The 20,378-nt window shown below is 44.6% G+C and overlaps 1 protein-coding gene and 2 pseudogenes across 5 annotated transcripts in view; 1 reads left to right on the top strand and 2 right to left on the bottom strand.

Annotated features, from left to right (window-relative positions):
- Mettl21a (methyltransferase like 21A) overlaps positions 1-20,378 on the bottom strand; it is an 83,727-nt gene that overhangs the window by 8,501 nt on the left and 54,848 nt on the right. The window contains exons 1-3 of one of the 5 annotated variants that reach the window (XM_031367746.1): positions 9,591-9,605; positions 1,882-2,142; positions 989-1,160 (exon numbers count right to left, since the gene is read on the bottom strand). In XM_031367746.1, coding sequence (XP_031223606.1) covers positions 989-1,135 — 147 coding nt within the window. In that variant the 5' untranslated portion in view covers positions 1,136-1,160; positions 1,882-2,142; positions 9,591-9,605. Of the gene's footprint in view, positions 1-988; positions 1,161-1,717; positions 2,552-9,590; positions 9,606-20,378 lie in introns of those variants that run through there. The other 4 variants (XM_031367749.1, XM_031367747.1, XM_031367745.1 and 1 more) reach the window with 4 other exon arrangements.
- The window catches only part of LOC116088517, a 57,889-nt pseudogene continuing 54,840 nt past the window's right edge, over positions 17,330-20,378 (bottom strand).
- LOC116088516 lies at positions 19,482-20,139 on the top strand (annotated as a pseudogene).

Here is a 20,378-nt window from a genome sequence, read left to right on the forward strand (position 1 = left end):
TTAAAAGTACAATTCCCAACACACAGGAACTTGCTGCTGCTGAACTTAGTGCTGCTGCTGCTGCTGCTGCTGCTGCTGCTGCTGCTGCTGCTGCTGCTACAAGGTAACATGTTAGAGCAAAGGCAGGCACAGTGTGCCCCAACCCTCTTATCGGCAGTATAGCTACGGGCCAGCTTCATCTACACAGCTTCATTTCCTCCTGTGTCACAGCACATTTCCATGAAATTTACAAAACTATTCTCGAAGAAATGACGTGAATCTTTGATTTTCTTCAAGGTACTGTCTGGTTCCCAAGCCATGCTAGAAAGAAGCTTTGCAATGCTCACAACTGCTTAAGCCTTGCTGCTGACTCACTGTCCCACAGGGACCCAGGGCATGTTCTGGGCATCAGAGGGTAGGTTGTCACCAAAAGTTTTGGAATTTCACACGCTGATTGAGCGTTTGTTTACAATCCAGTAATTTTTACTCTCCCCCACCCCAGAACTATATCCTAGGAGTATAATTAAGTCTTTATGCCAATCATTTATTTAACAGCTGAAGACAAGACTCTTCATAAGAAGCAGAAAAGCAGTAATTTTTTCAAACCATGAAAAATGGAAAGCATGACATCAGTTTCAGTCTCTGTCTCTACACATTCTTCGTGTGGTATTTCAGAAACTAACTTACTGAGTGCCCGGAGCAATCAGGCCCCTTTGTTCTTTTCAGTCTTCTGGTCCTCACTGGACAACTAGTCATTTCACTTCCCTCAGCTTTGCAAAGTGCAATGTGCGCGAGGGGACAAAGGGAATGACTGGTGGGCAAGGAGATGTAAGGACCATGAAAAACTGTAAATGATGTCATGGATGTACTGCCATGGATGTGTTTTTGCAGACTTTACAGTGGTGGACAGTAATATATGAATCATATCTCAATAAAGCCATCCATTTCCGTTTTAGAATACAGTCCTGCATCTCTGCATGTTTTCAAAGGCCCTGCAGCGCTGACTTACCGCATCCCAAACCACCGCAGCAACTCCCAGTTGTCTCCAGTCCTGACGGATCTGGATGGTGTGGTTTGCAAAAGAGAAGGTGGCGAGGGGCTTATGGAATTTCTGGAGCCCTATTGCTGCGCTCTCCTCATAGGGTACCAGGGCCATCTCTTCTGTTTCACTCTGCTGAGACCTGTCATGCAAAAAGAATCCCGAGTGACCCCAGAGTCACAAGTTGGGCGCTGTATCTTACTTAAGTAACTTGAAAAGAGCTGTTGAAGCTATTACGAGTTCAAAGTAAGAAACAGGTTGAGGTGCATCCAATTCCTTCAACAGCTTTTCCTCCAAGTCTTATGGGAAGTGGAAATTAGCTCTGAGCTGATGTCAACTAATAACTCTAAGGGGGAAATACTTTGAAACCTCCAACTCCTGAGGCAGGCTCCTATTACTACTTGGGTTTGGAGTTACATAAAGGCACACGAAGTGACAGTGACGGTCCTGGCTGGGCACCTGATCTGTCCGGACCCAGCTCCCACATTTTTTTATTTTGTTTGGTCTTCCAACCTAGAACCCCACGTTCAGCTAGGACAAAGGAGCCAAACGTATCTTCGGCTAAATCTTAACGGTTCGCCCTGCCTTTTGACCCTAGATGGCTCCCTATGGCAGAGTGGATGGAGTCGCTCTGGGGACTGGGAGTCGACAATACTGGCGGACAACGCGCGGGACAAACACCACCATCCCGCACGCCACCTCGGGGCCACAGATGTGCTTCCCTCACGCCCACGAAAGAGTCCCGGGAGTCCGGCGCGGGTGGGAGCAGGGCTCCGCAGACACTCCTTTGGGACCCTAGGGTGGAGGATTGGCACAGACACCGCTCGCTGGCCGCCCGGCAGTGCCTCCACGTAGATACTCACGGTTCCGGGAGGATAACCACGCCGCGCAGGCGCACTAGCCTCGGCCCGGCGCAGTGCAGAGCTCCGCCTTAAAAGGCTAGATTGGCAGAAGGCGGGCGGAAGCTGGTCCCGAAGGGAGACGCGGGTTTCCGGTCCGCTTCTCCAGGGGCGCTGCTTTCCCCTGACCCGTGCAGTGTCGTTCCTGTCTACGTAGGGCCCCACGGTGGGCGCGCCAGGGAGGGCGAGTGCACGGGGGCGTACCGGCTGGGCGCCTGTGCCGACCTTAAAGTGGACAGTTAGTCGGCCACGTTGGCTCGCGAGGGTGCGTAGCGGAGTACTAAGCGTAGTCAACGTCCGTCTGGTGGCAATGGAGTGGGAGAGTCACTAGCGAGCATCTCTAACCACGGCGCGGGTGGGGAGTGGACGCGCGGTGCCCAGGCCCGGTTTTGAGCCGGACCACGCGCAGCCGACTCCGGCGCTCGCGTCGCGCCACGCCGACACCCAGCTAGCCGAAGCAGCCACCTTTCTAAATCCTGCCCTTAAACCTCGGCTGCAACCCCCATCCCTAGACCTGGCCACCCGAGGCCGCCCTCGCCTCTCCCAGCCGGCAGGGGTCGCGCCTGACCTCGCATTCCAGCACCAGCTGCGGGAGACTGGGGACAGGTGGCCTGCAGTAAACTGGAGACCAGTAAGAGCCCTTTCCTCAGGTTACTGAGTTTTCTGTTTGGGTCTTTTCTCCCTCTATTTTTCTCTTAGTAAGTTTTCTCCTTACTTGCTCCATGGCTTTGTGCTATCTCGGCCTCTCAGCTTCCGCCTTTCCCTTTTCTTATTATTAAATCTCACCTTTTTTCACTAGGAGAGTTAGTTAAAACGATTTCATCAGTGACAAGTGAAAAGATAACACCCCACTGATATGTAGTTATTAGAAGAAGAAATACCTGGGCTGGAGAGATGGCTCAGCAGTTAAGAGCACTGACTGCTGTTCAGAGGTCCTGAGTTCTAATCCTAGTAACCACATGGTGGCTCAAACCATTTGTAATGAGATCTGATGCCCTCTTCTGTTATGCCTGAATACAGCTACAATGTACTTACACACACACACACACACACACACACACACACACACACACACACACACACACGTATACATATATATACATATATGTATATATAATCTTTTTAGAAGAAGAAGATGAAGAAATACCTTTCTTCCATGTATTTTTTTGTCTCTTTTCTTTCTTTTGGGGACCTACACTTGGCACAAGAAAGAATAGGCTTCGGGGCCAGAAAAACATTCAAAAATTTAAATGGGTTGACCTCCCCAGATTCCTGGGATCTAGCTAGCCATTTGTCTCCCTATCTCCATCTTTCCACTGAAAATGTATACACACACACACACACACACACACACACACACACGGGAGGATTGCATACATATGTATATGACTTTAAAACTTCCTCAAGCTCTCCAGCACAGGCCAACAAGAGCATTTGCAACATGACATTTACTTCCAGTATTCCTTTTGCCCCTCCTTAGCTGTCAGTGTTGTAATAGTTACCAACATCTGTAGCAGTGTGGACATTAAAGAGAGCGCAGACAGAAACCACTGGTGACCCTCTGAATATCTCAGAAGAAAGATTTGTCTAATCCTTGGGGAAATGAGCACTTGATAGAGTACACATTTAAGTGCTCAACCTGATATATATATATATATATATATATATATATATATATATATATATATATATATATATATATATAGTCAGTCTCTAATGACCCTTCACACGGATTCTCACATCCTTAGTTCATACTTGACCATACAAATTGCTCTGACCATCAGAACATGGGTGAAAGAGCCTCTCACAACTGTGTAGTTGCTCCTTTCTCACTACACCAGGACTTTGGTTTGGTTTGGTTGGTTTGTTTTAAAACAGGGTCTCTCTTCTCTACATAGCCTTGGCTGTCCTGGAACTCACTGTGTACACCAGGTTGGCTTCAAACTCAGATCCACCTGCCTCTGACTCCAAGGGCTGACATTAAAGGTTGTGTGTCACTTGTGTCTTAACATTCAGGCTCTCTTTAGCACTAGGTCTCCAGTTGGAGCTTCACAACTGAAAGACAAGTGAGAAAGAAACCTTTGTAATCACGGAGCACTGGGCATGCTGCAGCATTACTTAGGCAGTACTAGATTAGGGAGGGAGGCGGTGCTAACAACTTGGGAGACTTTCAATGTGAGTAGAGGGGCTGGAAAAATGACTTAGTGCTTGAGAGCGCCTGTTGCTCTTGCAGAAGATGCTGGTTCAGTACCCAGCCCCCACATAATGGCTCACAAACATCCAAGACTCCATCTAAGTTCCAGGGACTCAATGTCCTCTTCAGGCCTCTGTATGGACCAAGCACACATACAGTACACATATGTATGTGCCCTCAAAAAAGTCATACAAAATTAAAAAGTATTAGAAAAATTTTAGTGAAGTGCATGTTTTAGTGTGGCTGTTGAGCTGTTTGGCAAGGTGGGAACTCTTTTGGAGACCCTTAAGGCTTGGAAGATCTTCCTCGTCCTCAACTCCCATGTGTCAGCATTAGCTGAGAGGACTCAAACCCTTAATCACAGTGTACCTCTGAGAACAGAGCGGACAATGCACTGGAGGCCTCCTTTGGTTTTGGTTGTTCAGTTTTCTTTCAGGCAGGTTCTCGATCGACCACCTGGCCTTGTCTTGAATTCATGACAATCCTCCTGCCTTGGCTTGCCGAATGAGATTATATGTGTGAGCCAACATACTTGGCCTTCCTTTCAGTCTTGCTGAGGATATGCAAAAGGGTCTACTTTTACATTGTCTGAGGGTGATTCTAAAGTATATTTAAATATGATTGTGTGTTTTCCTTCTAGAAAGATGCCCTGGGCTCCTTCCTGTGATCCTTTCCTGGCATATTACAAAACAGATAGGGAGCAAGTTTGGCTCCCCTCCAGACATGTAGCCTCCTTGTGCACCTTCACAGAGTGATGGCTGGCCGCCTTCCTGCACACTCAGGGTAGGCTACATACAAATAGGCCAGAGGCAGTTAGCTGACAGTGAAGGAGTTCAGGGAATGCCACGCTGAAGTGGAAAGTCTGGGAATGCTATTTTCTACTGACGTTACTAGGGGCTTGCTTTCTCTTGAGTTTCCTTCATCTCTTTGGATAGCTTTCAGAAAAGAAACTAATGGTCATGTATGCTCTGTCAGGAAGCTCCTTAACTAGAGAAGGCAGAACCACAGGAGTCATCATCATGCTCAGATGACAGAGTGCACCCTTCTGACGACCTCCCTGAGCAACTTTCTGTATTCAGGAGCTTTTGTGTCTCTCCAGAATTTGATGTATTTTCCCTCCTCCCTCTCACAGCTCTCAACACCTCCTAGGAGCCCATGCTCCTATTGCTCTCTGTAGTCCAGGATCCTCTCTAAGTCTCCAGATCTCATAAGGCCTAGGGGTATTCATTTGCCTTCACTCTGGTTCACCCATGCATATAATAAAATCGCCTTTTCTTCTGTTACTGTCTACTGTCAGCTTGTTCAAAGACACGATTATTAAATATAGATAAGTGGGAAGTTTCCTCCCTGCTGCAATAAATCTAGCTCTCTTGCTCATTTGCTCCTCGCCCCCGTGTGTGTGGGTGGAGGGAGAGAGGGAAAGGAGATAGATGGGTATGTGTATGTACAGCTGCATGCATGGCACCTCTGTGGAAGTCAAAGGAAAATCTTGGGTGTAGCCCATTTGGGACAGGATGTCATTGTTGTCCACAGCTGCCTATGCCAGGTGAGCTGGCCTGCAAGCTTCGGGAGTCCTGTTTTCTAGCTCACTGTGAGAACATTAAGGTTATAGACACATGGCTTTAATGGTCCTGGGGATCCCAACTCAGGCCCTCATACTTATATGGCAAGTAATTTACCCACTGAACCATCCCTGCCCCCAGCTCTACCCTGCAACACCTTTTTATTTTTATCAACAAAACAAAAAACTGCCTACCGCCATCATATAGCGCTTTCAAGAACTGTCGCAGAGAAGGGCACTTCTGTCCTTCCTGTTTTCTGGAATCTGTCCATGTCTGAGGTCACAGAAGCAGCAGTCACCTTGCTACAACCTGCTTCCTTACTCTTCTCCTCACCTCCTACCAAGCTGGAAGCTCAACCTAAGGCTTTATAGAGAAGGATTCAGAGTTGCTGTGGGCATCTGCTTTTGCTGCCTGCCCCACAGTCTATTTCCTCTTTTCCTGGAGCAGCTGTCTCCTGCTAATGGTCAAAATCCTAGCTTCTGGGATCTAAGTTCTGAGCTGGCTCCCAGTCTACAACTTACAAATGTCCCTCTACATACAAAGTGGTTACATCCAGATAAGCTCATTGCCAGTGAAAAATACTGAGTTGAGAATGTACAGAATACACTGCACCTAACGAACAGAGTGCAGCTTAACAACACAGGCTGCTGCAGACAGCCCGCTGTGCCTCCTTGGGATCATGCTGCTGACTGGAAGCTGCAGCTCGCTGCCCTGTTCAGCATCCCAAGGGAGGTTCCTGCCGCATATATCACCAGCCTGGGAAAAGCTCCAAACTCAAAGTATCATTTCTATTAAATGCATGTCATTTTTACACTCGTAAGGTCAGACTATCACACGTTGGAGACTGTATTAGTTGTGAGGATTCATTTCACAGTTCCCCATCCATCAAATAAGGATAATGAAATGACTATTATAAAATGAGGAAGGAACCAAGTTCCTACGTACAATTCTTCTTCCAAACAAGATACTCCATACAATTGCTGTTAATGTTGTATATTTGGGATGTGCTGTCCTAGAACCCAGTTTTAAGATGGGTCCCGGGCCTGGCCTCTGGGCACATCCTTCCATCTGAATCCACATGGATTAGAAGTGAAAGTGTGGCTAAGCCAAAGCTTGACCAGAGCCCATTCTGTGGTTTTTTGACACTCTCAGAAAACCAGGCTGCTAGTAAAGGAGAGAACCTTGAATCCAACCAGTTATCTGATCCCAAGAGAAATGAGCCAGTAGAGAACTGGTTAGAGGACTCAGAATGTTTATGTTCTGTCTACATGATTTACTTACACACACACACACAATTCACTTATTCAGTGGGATCCTGGGTTGTATGTATCAGACGCTCAAGCAACATTAAACAAAAAAGGGCACTTTTTCAGTCCTGACAGGGAGAGGCAGCTTCTGTTAGTGACCTCTAACCACCTGGATCCAGTCAACCTAGAATTTTCCACTGTGTGAGCCATTAAATTCTTTAATTAGATTAAGCCCTTTGAGTTGTTTTTGGTGGTGTTCTTTGCAGAAGGAAAACAATCCTAATACACTGAATCGGGCTGATCCCTTGAACAAAGAAGATATAAAATCCCACTTGTAGGGGCCATCGTCAGAGTGCTGTGTAAACAGAGGAGAGGTTTGCAGAAACCCAGGGGCAAAGCTGCCAGATTCTAGGTAGTTCTAGTCCTAAGCCCATCATGGATACACGTGGACTACTGGACCCCCTGGGCGCCAGGGTAATGGGCTATTTCCCTTTCTTTCTCTTCTTTCTTTCTTTTTTCTTTTCTTTTGTGTGTGTGTAAAGTTACTTGAGTGTCTGATACATCCTACTCAGGATCCTAATGAATAGGTTAATTGTGTTTTGTTTTATTTTGTTTTGTTTTTAGTAAATCATGTAGACAGAACACAAACATTCTATCAGTTCCTCATACATGATTTAGTGATGCTAACTGGACATCACATTTGCCAAAACAGCCCTGTCCTGAATATGTGCTAGAAAGACATCCCATTCCTACTACAAAGTCAGCAAATGGCTAGAATTAGAAAATATTTATGGCATAGCAAGGCCAGGTATGGTGGCTTTTAATCCCATCACTCAGGAGGCAGAGGCAGGAAGATCTCTACCTACATAGTGAGTTCCAGGCCAGTCAGATCTTACCTACGCAGTGAGACTGTATCAAAAAAAAAAAAAAAAAAAAAAAAAAAAAAGAAAACAAAACAAAACTTGTAGCATTAGAAGCACGATCTCTGTTCCATCTTTCTGTCCATTGTAGGACGAAATAGCATGCCAGCACAAATGCCCTCTGGTCCTGAGGAAGCATACACTGTTTCCTGTTCTCTTCAGGCTCCCTAGCTTCCTCTCAGCCTTCTCTCTACCGTGCTCTTCTCCTTTCCAACACAGTCAGGGCTGTAAGGCTCAGAGTTCTTGTGGCCTGGTCCCTGACCTACAGTCTATCTTCTGCTCTCTGAAACCTGCTCAGCTTTTTGAGGGGTAGGGTGCTGAGCCAAACCTAGCCAGTCCCCAGATCCTGGCACTGCCTCCTCCTTTCTTCTCCCTCAGACTTTCCCACAGAATGTAAAGAGGTCCTTCTGCCCTCACAGCTTTCCTCCTGGGACATCTGGAGCAGCTGTCTCTGGTCTTGCCTTTCTCCTGCTTCCTCTGTGCTGCCTCTAGGTCTTCCCTAGGCGGCTGTTGCTCTCAGGAAGCTTGCTTTTCATTTTTTCCTACAACTCTGCAAACTTGGCTACTCTTCTGTGATCCTGAATCCAGCTTGTTCGAAGGACCCTCTTTCCAAGTCCTCTGCAGCAGCAGTGACGGAAGCCATGGGAAGATTAGGGAGTTGATGTGATAGGGCCTGAACGTGTGCTGTCCTCACAGTCACTAACGCTCCTGGAGCTTGTTTCCTGTTCTAGAAAGGATGGTTAGTTAGTGATGAGGTCCACTTTGCAATGTAATGACCGATGAGACAGTACAACACGTACTGATCCTAACCCAGACCAGAACAAGAATTAGGGAAACACGGTTAAACAACTGGCTCTCCTTTTCTCCTGCAACCTTTGACAAAACGAAGGCAATGAGGAGCCCGACGTTCTCTTCAAGGGCTTCTCAGTGCCTTCACGTTTGTTTTGTCAAAAGGAAGGACCTGCTCTACCATTCTTTGCCTTACACCCGAGGCAGTATCTCATTACTGTTTTAAGATTCTCAATGACCTCACTCCATAACTAGACCTTTAAAATCTGCTCAGTCAGGACCATATGCTGAGCAGCTATTTCCTCCAAAATGAAACATTCCCATTCCCCTCCTGGGACCTAGTAAGACCCAGAAAGCAAACAAAACTTACAAGATTAGTAAAGGCCCCTTCTCAAGGTTATAAAAGCAGCAAGAATTGCTTAGGAGAGGAATCTCAGCAGGGCGCTGCATTCCGGCTGGACAGCAACCTCTGAGGATGTGGCTGTCATGAGTCACCACTCACGCTGGGGTGGGCCTTCGAGTAATGCAGCTGCCTTTGAGCCACCCACACTCCTCTGAGTAACCCCCCAAGACTCACTGCTTCACCACACTGAACTTGGGTGGACTCATTCTTCGTGTCTGCTGTCAGTGCCCTATCTGGGGTGTTTATGCCTTCCCAGGAAAGTCACACAGCATCAGATTATGAGCTCAGTTCCTTCTAGTTCCTGCTCATTCCATGACAATCTGTCCAGAAGAATCTACTTGATCCTGCCACAGCAGGACAGCAAAGGTCATGACTCTGTTCCCCAGAGCTTACGTTCAGCCGGCTCCAGGATAGCAAGCCACTCTATTAATTCCCAGGGCTGCTTAACAACAAACAAGTTAGCTTAAAACATGCACAAGTACACACAAAGAATTTTGGATGTCACAATCAGCAGGGCCAAGTTCCCTCCATAGGTGTCAGGAAAGGGCCCTCCCTTACCTCTGGTGGCTTCCATGTGTCTCTTGGCTGTAACAAGAGAAACTCAGGCTCTATCTCCAATTTCACATGCGTGTTCTCCCTCTGCATCTCTCTCCAAAGCCCCTTCTTTTTATAGGACTGGGTTTTTACTGAGTTTCAGACCCATTCCAACCTCATATTACTTCATCTTTACTTGGTTATATCTGCAAATAAGTATAGATGGTCCCTGACTTACAGTGATTTCGGTACAGCAGCATGCATTCAGTGGAAACTACTTCAGGTTGCATTTCATCCCTTCCCAGGCTAGCAGTATTTGGTAAGTACCTTGAGATGTTGGCCAGTGTCTTAACAGTCAACATCTTGATCTTAAGGAAAAACAGTAGATACACCACAGCATATTGTATTGCAAGCTATGATATTCCATAGGTTAGGTACTATTCAATGCCTCCCCTTTCTCTGGTACTAAGGCAAGCTGAGTTATATTCCAGCCCTCTTTTTACTTTTTGGAGACATGGAGATGGTCTCACTAAATTGTCAGGGTTAGTCTTAGACCAACTCTGTAAGCATGGACTAGCCTTGTACTTGAACTTCCTGCCTCAGCCTCTCATGTTGCTGAGACTCCAGGCCTATACCACCATGGCATCTCTTCAATACATTTTTGACTTAAAACATTTTCAACTTATGATTGATTCATATAGGGAGCAAACCCCACACATTAAGAAATGTCGTATTTGCAAATAATGCCTTGTTGACAGATTTGAGTGTGTGATGGTTTGAATGAGAAAAGCCCCCTATAGGTTCAGGTATCTAACTTGGTCTCCAGTTAGTGATGCTGTTTGGGGGAGGTATTGGAACTGTTAGGAGCCTCAGCCTTGCTGAAGGAAATATGTCACCTATGCCATTGGGGGCTAGCTTAGAGAGTTTATAGCCTTGCCCCCAGTTTGCTATCTCTGCTTCCTGTCTATGATAGAGATATGCTCTGTCAGCTACTCTGGCTGCCAGTGGCCATGTTTCCCCCATCATTATGGATTCTCCCTCCCATTATGGAACCATAAGCCTGAATAATCCCTTTCTTCTGTAAGTTGCTTTGAGCACGATATTTTATCACAGCAACAGAAACATAACTGATTCAGGGTTCTTAGAACTTCCAAGTGTCTCTCTGAGGCAAGGAGACACAATACTCAGTAACCAAACTGCAAAGACAAACAAAGAAGAACGACATTTCAATGAAAATATTTGTAAATTGTGAATTTGTTTAAACTCTACAATTTTATACTGAAACAGTCATGGGTCAGAGTTCAAGTACATGGGATCAGTGTCTGGGTTTAAATCGTCAAGATCACTTCACCTTTGTAAAACCTGAGGCAGTACCATCTACATCACTGAATAACTAGGAAGTGATGACAAGGCAGAGCATGTCAACTGCCACATGGAACACCTGTTCACAATAATCACTCCACTGGACTCTGTGAGTATTAACTCAAAGCACTAGGGGATAATAATGCTGATTTACTGTTTTGTTTTATTTGTTTCTTAATTTGTCCCTTAGAATCAGAGCTTTTAAAAAAGGTAGAATACACCAGGCAGTGGTGGCACATGCCTTTAATCCCAGCACTTGGGAGGCAAGAGGCAGGCGGATTTCTGAGTTCAAGGCTAGCCTGGTCTACAGAGTGAGTTGCAGGACAGCCAGGGCTACACAGAGAAACCCTGTCTCAAAACAAACAAACAAAACAAAAACAAAAAACAAAAAAGCTAGAATACTTTAAATAAATCCCTTGTAAACCCTAAATCAAGCATGGTGGTGTACTTGTACTTGAGCAAAGGTCAGCTATCATTCTGTAAACTGTAAACTTTGCATCCAGAGCTTACTTTCTAGGTTAAGTCACATGATTGTAAATATCAAGTTACCGTGGCAAGTTATTGCAGTGGGATAGAAGAAAGTAATTTTACTTAAGCCAATGTGTGTATATGTGTGCTTATGTGTGTATATGTGTGTATGTGCATGTTTGTGTGTGCTCATGTATGTGCACATTTTCCATATGAGTGCATGTGGAGACCACAGGCACTTTCCACTTTTGCTTGAGCAAAAGTGCTTGACCTGAAGAAAGAAAATGAGTAAGATCTCCCATGCTCATGAATCAGTAGAATTAACATAGTAACATGGCAGTCCTATCCAAAGCAATTGACACATTCAGTGCAATCCCCATCAAAATTCCAATACAAATCTACACAGATCTTAAAAAGTCAATTTTCAACTTCATATGGAAACAACAACAAAAAGCTAAAAGAAGCCTGAGTAATAAAATAACGGTGGGAGGTTATTGCTATCTCCAACCTCACCATATCACCATAAAACTACAGTAATAAAAACAGCATCGTAGTGTCACAGAAACAGACTCACTGAGTGACAGATTTGAATCAATGACCCAGACATCAATCCACACACCTATGGATACCTGACTTTTGATAAAGAAGCCAGAAACCCACAGTGGAATAGAGATAGTATCTTCAATAAGTGGTGCTGATCAAACTTGGTGGCTGCGTGTAGAAGAATCCAAATAAATCCACATTTATTACCCTGCACAAACTCAATTCCAAATGGATTGAGGACCTCAACATAAAACTTTATACACTGAACCTGATAAAGAGAAATAGAGAAACAAACAGTCCTGAACCCAGTGACACAGGAAAGACTGTTCGAACAGAACACTATTAGCATAGGTACCAGGATCAACAAGCAGTAAATGGGGCCTCATGACACTGGAAAGCTTGCGTATGCAAAGGACACTGCCATTTGGACAAAGTAGTGCCTACAAAATGGGCAAGGATTTTTATCAACTCCCCACCAATAGAGGACTAATGTCCAAAATATATGAGAACCAAAAAACAAAAACATATCAAGAAAGCCAACTACCCAATTAAAAATGGAATACAGATCTAAACAGAGAATAATTCTTAAAAGAGGAATCTATGTCAACTGGCTGCGAAACACTTGAAGAAACATTCAACATCATTAGTCATCAGGGAAATGCAAATGAAAGCTACTTTGAGATTTCATTTTACTCCTGTTGGGATGGCTAAGATTAAATAAAACAAGCAACAGCTTATGCTGGTGAAGAGGTGGAGTCAAGAACGCACCCATCCACTGCTGATGAGAGTACAAACTTGCCCAGCCACTGTGGAAATCAGTGTGGAGTTTCCTCATGAAGATGATAATCCATCTACCTCAAGATCCAGCTATATCATTCTTGGGCATATACCCAAAGGACACTTCATCCTACCACAGACACACTTGCTCAACCATACTTATTCATTTCAGCTCTATTCATAATAGCCAGAAATTGGAAACAGCCTAGATGTTCATCAACAGAAGAATTGATAAAGAAAATATGACATGTTTATACAATGGGGTAGTACTCAGCTGTAAAAAAAAATGACATCATTTTGCAGGTAAATAGATGGAACTAGAAAAAGCCATTCTAAGTGAGACAACGTATCCAGAAAGACAAATACGGTAGGTATTTGCTTATGTGTAGGTATTAGCTGTTGAGTCAGTGATAACCAAGCTATAGTCCATAGAACCACAGAGGGTAGGTAAAGAGCAAGGGACTAGAGAGGACAGATCTCCCTAAGGAAGGAAAATAATATAGTTATGGATGGAATGTGTAGGGAGCTAGAATGGGAGATCCAGTGTGTGTGTGGGGGGGTGGGAGGTGACAAGGAAGGGGATATAGGGAGAGACAGTCTAAATTAAAGGGGCCATTTTAGGAGTAGTAGGAAACCTAATACAGCAGAGCTTTCTAAAATACAAAAATGAAGGTGTTCTAAATGAAAAATGAAAATAATCGCTGGGCGGTGGTGGCGCACGCCTATGATCCCAGCACTTGGGAGGCAGAGACAGGGGGATTTCTGAGTTCGAGGCCAGCCTGGCCTACAGAGTGAGCTCCAGGACAGCCAGAGCTACATAGAGAAACCCTGTCTCAAAAAACCAAAAAAAAAAAGAAAAAAGAAAAAAGAAAAAAAAAGAAAAAAGAAAAGAATGGGGTAGACAACTTGTTAGCAAATGATGCTTCTGACACTGGGAATGGATTACACCTAATTGAGTAGTTGGCCAAATCCGTCTTATAGGAACCCCAAACAGTCTGTTGCCAAGACTACAGACTGTTTCCCACAAACTAGCTGTAGGGACCTACTACTGAAGCTGGCCAAGGTCTACTCATTAAATACCCCAGTGTATGCTCTTCCCTGGAGAAAACGATTTCTCCTCTCAGCATTCCCTAGTTGTGTGTAGTTCTGTGTGTATCGCTAAGGCCTCCTGGGCTTTCTCGTACCCACATTAGCTTGTCTATTGCTGTTGACAACCTTACTCAGCTCATGTTGAAGCAGTCTAGTTGCTGAGATTTTATGGGTGTAACTTCTGACATTCTTAGGAGTCACAATCTCATAGCCAACTCCCTCATACTCTTGCTCTTATAGCACAGGCCTAAACCATACACACGAGACTGAGTCAGTTTTATTTATGTACGTAGGAATATATATGTATATACAAGTAAATTTATTTTTTTCAAACTTTATTTTTAATGATGGTTTTTAAATGCTTTAACCTCCGTTGTAGCCCACCAGAAGTAATGCAAAAGAAAAGATATGGGGGTGATGGGAGACTGGACCTGTTTAGAAAGGTTCTTTGGAGCAACTCCCATCTGTGCTGTCTGGAAATCAGCAGTTCAGTTTGGTAGAGTTGGGACTGGAAACACGAATCAGCAAATCAGCAGCGGTGGCACTACCTAGCAGAGACAGCCAGGCCTTAGCCTTGGTGCAAGTCAGCAGGAGGGACCAGGAGACCAGCAAGCATTGCACAGCTAGCTCTAAAAGCAAGCCTAGCTCAGTCTCTGTCACTGTCTGTCGAGTCCTATTTATACTCCCTCCAAACATCACATGTCCTCCACAGGTCTTACCTCAGCATGTGCATCTGTCTCAGCTGATGTCACTTTGCCAATCAGCCCAAGTCCATGGAAGCAGCAAGAAACTGCAGCACACCACCAGAAGGGGTTTTGGTACATTTCTCTCTATGGAGTCCTGACAAATGCAGCTCAACTACACAATGTAAGGTGAACATACAGGCGTGTGCCATTAGTGAAGAACCCCAAGTCCTTTCATGTGCTCGCTTTAGAAGAACATCCTTTCACCTGTGTAGGCTTCAACTAAATGTTTCTTCATGCTGGGCAGAGGTGGTGCATGTCTTTAATTCCAGCACTTGGGAGGCAGAGGCAGGTGGATCTCTGAGTTCAAGGCCAGCCTGGTCTACAGAGTGAGTTCCAGATCAGCCAGGGCAATACAAAGAAACCCTGTCTTGAAAACAAAACAAAAGAAATGTTTCTTCATGTGTTTGCTCCAGCAAAATACTATCCAACTGACTTTCCAAAGAATCCTTAAGTTTCCATTTCAAATACATATATGTATATAGCAAAAAAATTAATGAAAAAAAAATAAGCCACGGGTTTGGAAGAGAGCAAAGGGAAGCATATAGGAAGATTTGGAGACAGCAAAGGGAAGTGATGAATGATGGAAGTATATGGTAATCTCAAAAAATTAAAAAGAAATAATTAAAAGTAATACTAAAATAAAAAGAGGAGATTAAGAAACAAAACAGCCAGTGCTTGGCAGCTAGACGCTTGGCTTTGCCTGGGAATTCCAAGCTAGCTCTGCCCTGTTGAGCCCAAACATCGTGGCTTCTCTCTACCAACACGAGCTCATTTGTCTCTTCTTGTTTCCCCTCAAGCTGTGATGTCTTCCCGTCTCTGGCCTCTCCATCCCTCACGGCAGAGTAGTGCCCAGTAAAGGCAAGAAATAGCTGAGTACTCAAGAAGATGAACTCATATGGCAGGCAGGAGAACTTTCTGTGAGGTCGTCCTTAATGCCTGCTTCAGTCAGACATGATGCCAAGTACATGACCCACCTCAGTCATGTTCACTCAGCATTCTCTAAGAGAGCAAAACTGGAAGTTCCTTAATAGGAAATGTTTTTAGAAGGAACATATGGAGACTCCAAGTGGGGCTAAATATAAACCTGTATTCACAGGGCTGAATCGGGAGCAAAGAAGGTTTGAACAGAAAGAGCTGGATAGAGAGGCTTTCTCTCAAAACAGGTTTTTTTTTGTGGGAGTGCTTTGCTGAATATGTGGATGTATACAACAAGAGAGGTACCTATAATTAAAGGTGGAAACCAAGGGAATCGTCTTTTAGAGCCAAGAACAGATTTCATGTCGATCACATTACAGAAGAGCTAAGGCTCTATCTGCCAGCTCTCAAGAAAAGCCCTCTTTCTTGCATTATGGGCTTGAAGCTCATCAAAGAGCCCTGACTATTCAGGGACATATCTCAACATTATGACTGCCTTTAGTGCTAGGCAGAGTGGCATGTGCCTGTAAAGGCAGTCCTGGGAGGGGAGGCAGAGAAAAGTAGACGGCAAGTTTGAGGCCACCTTGGACCACAAAGTAAGCCTCAAGCAGTATGAGACACAGAGCAAGGCCCTTTCTCAGAGCGAGGGCAAGAGCTCAATCTTTGTCAAGCAGAAAGAAAGCAGGCTGGGATTACAGTACCTGCCTACCATGTACAAGACACTGGTTTTACACACACACACACACCACTTAGCCAGCAGGGAACATGCTTCAGTATGATCAGCAGATGCTTAGAACTTTGGAAAGTATTAAATCTTACATCTGTTTCTTCTCTCTCTCTCTCTCTCTCTCTCCTCTCTCTCTCTCTCTCTCTCTCTCTCTCTCTCTCTCTCTCTCATTGTGTGTGTATGTATGTATGTTTGTATTTGTGTGCCTGTGTGATAAAGGTGACCTTATAAATTAGACACACTAGAACAATTATTATAACAATATGCTGTAATGAAACTTACAAGAATATGATCTCTTTCAATATCTGTACTACTATTGCTTTCTATCTCAAAGGAAGCACTTTGTCTTCTCCTGTCATGTCCAAATTGCCCGCATCACACTCTGAGACAGTTACTCCACAGTTATCCCATAGAACACGGATGAGCTGAATCCTTGTACTATGAAACTATAACATTGAATATGATCACTGATGATTCCGAGTTTCTGACAGTGACAAGGCCTTTCACGGTCCAGTTGTATATCACAAAAGAACCTAAGAAGTGGGATGGATACTCATAGTCACCAAAGATTGACTCAGGACAGTGGCTTGTATGCTCACAGCCCATGCCAATGAAAGTTAAAGATGTAAATATTGATGGAAGTAAACAAAATAGAAAATTTTATTAAGAACTATCATAGGGGGCTGGCGAGATGGCTCAGCGGTTAAGAGCACCAGCTGCTCTTCCGAAGGTCCTGAGTTCAAATACCAGCAACCACATGGTGGCTCCCAACCATCCATAACAAGATCTGACTCCCTCTTCTGGAGTGTCTGAAGACAGCTACAGTGTACTTACATATAATAAATAAATAAATAAATAAATAAGTAAATCTTTTTTAAAAAAAACTAAAGGATTATCATAGGAAAGTGAGAAATTCATGAAGAGAAACTCCTAAGAGTTGGGAGAAGATTCAAAGGAAAAAAACATTGGATTTCCATAATCCAGGAGTTTTATAGGACAATGATAGAAGCTAGACAAATGTAGAGAATCTCTTATAAATATCACCTGTCAATAAAAAAGCCAATGGCAATAAGCTGAGGCAAGAAATAGGAGATGGGACACTGGCAAGAAGAGAGAGGATTCTGAAAAACAGTAAGAGATAAAAGAGAGACTTGGTGAGAGCCAAGACAGGAGACAGAGAAGAAGGTTGTAAACCAACATGCTTAGGAGGCACTCAGGAAGAAACCAGTTGGGACTGAAGGAGAGGTAACTAACCAAGTGTAGACATAAGTACTGTTTTGTTTTGTTTTGTTTGTTTTGTTTTGTTTTTGGCAGTTCTGAAACTTTAGTTGACATTCAGCAGGTTAGTTCTCATCCACATTGATGTCTGTAGATTTTTGAATGTGGGAACAGGAGTGTAAGTTACCCAACGTGTAGAGCTTGTTTGGTGAATCCTCATCCTCATTACCTTTTCTGGACAAACTCACTCAGATGTGATATGGAACATTCCTTATTCCCTTGGCCCAGGTGGCTTTATTGAGCCTGTTGTCAATGCGCACATCTTAAGTCCCCATCTCCTTCATGGCAAATTTCCGAATTTCTGCGAGTGCCTGAGGAGCACGATTCTTGAAGCCCACTCCATGGACGCTCTTGTGATGGTGTATTCTTGGGTCACCACCTCGTTGATGGCAGAATGGCCCTTCTTCTCGCCACCCTTCTTTGCAGGAGCCATTCTGCCTGGCCAAAGTTGGAAAGGATGACATAAAATAGTTTAAATGGGTTAAATAAGTCACGAGCTAGTCAGGGAATGAGCCAAACCTTATGGCTTAGGCGTAATATAATAATAACTAATTAGTCTCAGAGTCAATGTTGATGGAAACTAAGGGGTCAAAAGAAAAAACTGAGTTAAAAAATATTTTTACAGACAAAAGCTGAAGTAATCTCTACTGAAACTGGGTGACCCTCTAGGCTTTCATGATCTGAACCAATGGAGAACACACAGCCTGTAATCATGTTCCCCTACCCACCTGAGAAGATGATCATGTACTGCTCACACACTGCCCATCCAGTGAGGAGTAGCTGGAGCCCCCCTCCCCCTTCTATCCATCTCTGATCCCAGCTTTGAGCTTGGTACCTATTAGGCACTCAGCCAGCATTAATACCCTGTGGTGGCACAGGTGTCTCAAGTGCTGTTAATTATACTAATCCTAATCCGTGTTCTCACCTTCAGAGATCAGTTTGTGGCTTTCCCATGACAGAGAGTTAACTCTACCCCAGCAACCAAGTTGTGCTTTCAGTCTTATATTTGCTCCTTATCTATAGGGTAGTCTGGGTAGTTTCCTACTTGGAAGCGTTGTGTTAAAATTCACTCCTACTTGACTCTGTTATGATTAGCTGCACTAGAAACAAGGATGTATGAAAACCAGGGGTGCCTGACATAGCTCCTCGGGTCTGGGGATTGGGAGCTGGCAGCCTGCTGTAACCGAGCATCCTGCTCTTCTCTCATCTGGCTAGCTTGGTTATCAAACATCCAGCCATACACCCTCTTATTTAGTCATCCTTAGTGTCTCAGACCTTGCCATGTTAACTCTTTATCTTCCTTTCAACTCTGGCCTCAACGCAATTGCAGTTTTCACCACAGGCCTCTTTCCCTCTCTACCTACAGCGGGCTACCCACTCCTACTTCTGAGTGGCTTATTGGTAGGTATAGTAGAATTTGGAGACATTGGACAAATGAACAATATATATCCTGTCCTGGGTATGATGGAGAGACACTGAGTATGATTTTTGCCACACTACTCCAAGTATCACTATTTGGAGGTATAGCCTTGGAGTAGGTGTGTCACTGTGGGTGTGGGCTTTAAGACCCTCTTCCTAGCTGCCTGGAAGCCAGTCTTTTCCTGTTTGCCTTTAAATGAAGATGTAGAACTTTCAGCTCCTGCTGTACCATGCCTGTCTAGACACTGCCATGCTTCTGCCTTGATGATAATGGACTGAGTCTCTGAACATGTAAGCCAGCCCAAATTAAATGTTTTTATAAGAGTTGCCTTGGTCATGGTGTCTATTTACAGCAGTAAAAACCAAACTAAGACACATACATATGTTATGAAGCAGATATAACATATACACACACAAACATATTATTATTATTATTATTATTATTATTATTATTATTATTATTATTATTATTATTAGTTCTTTCGAGACAGGGTTTCTCTGTATAGCCCTGGCTGTCCTGGAACTCACTGTGTAGACCAGGCTGGCCTCAAACTCAGAAATCCGCCTGCCTCTGCCTCCCAAGTGCTGGGATTAAAGGTGTGTGCCACCACCACCCGGCAACATATTTTAAAAGTTTCGGCTTCTGGCTGAGAAAGAGGCAATCCCTGGTCTGTCCTTTTACCAATGCCCAGTGGGTGACAGGCTCTTTCCCAGAAGTTGAACTGCAAGACTCTGGCAGGTCCTTCTCTCCCAAGTCAAGTGAAGTGGCTTCTCTGGTAATGGACTGCCTTCCATCCTGGCCAGGCTTCCCAAATCTAGCCTTGAAGTGAGATAAGAAACATCCCCCAGAAAAAAAATGACGGAAGAACCCACAAAAGCCTGGGAGCTCCAAAATCTCCTATACCCGTGACAATGGAGAAAAGCCCCAAGAGTGAAGTTGTGGTCACCACTTGGTCAGCAAGGTTCAGCTGATGGCCACCACCGGGGGGTGCCGAACTCTCCTGCTACCACTGCATCATCCCCTTTGCGGTGGCGGTCTTCATCACCAGGATCATGGTCACCGCTGTGGCTTACAGCTTCAATTTCCATGGTTCAATCATCTCCATCTTCAGCCTGGTCCTTCTGTCCTCTGGACTATTTTTACTAGCCTCCAGCGCCTTCTGCTGGAAGGTGAGACAAAGGAACAAGAAAGTCAAGAGACGCGAGAGTCAGACAGCTTGTGGTAAATCAGAGGAGCTTGTTTGCTTAAGACTGAGTAAGAGCATAGGATCACAGAGTCAGCTTGATTCTGAGGACTTCTGAAACAACCAGGATCACGGGAAGGACAGGCTCCAGTCAGATTTAGCAAGGGCAGGTAGCACTAGAGTTAACCAGATGCCGGGGGTGGGGGGCAAGTGTAAGAAAATAAACACAAACCAAAGTCACTTGCCATCATCAGAACCCAATTCTCCCACCATAGCAAGTCCTGGACACACAATTACACCGGAA

Source organism: Mastomys coucha, unplaced genomic scaffold (genome assembly GCF_008632895.1).
Source record: "Mastomys coucha isolate ucsf_1 unplaced genomic scaffold, UCSF_Mcou_1 pScaffold14, whole genome shotgun sequence".
Classification (NCBI taxonomy): Eukaryota; Metazoa; Chordata; class Mammalia; order Rodentia; family Muridae; genus Mastomys; species Mastomys coucha.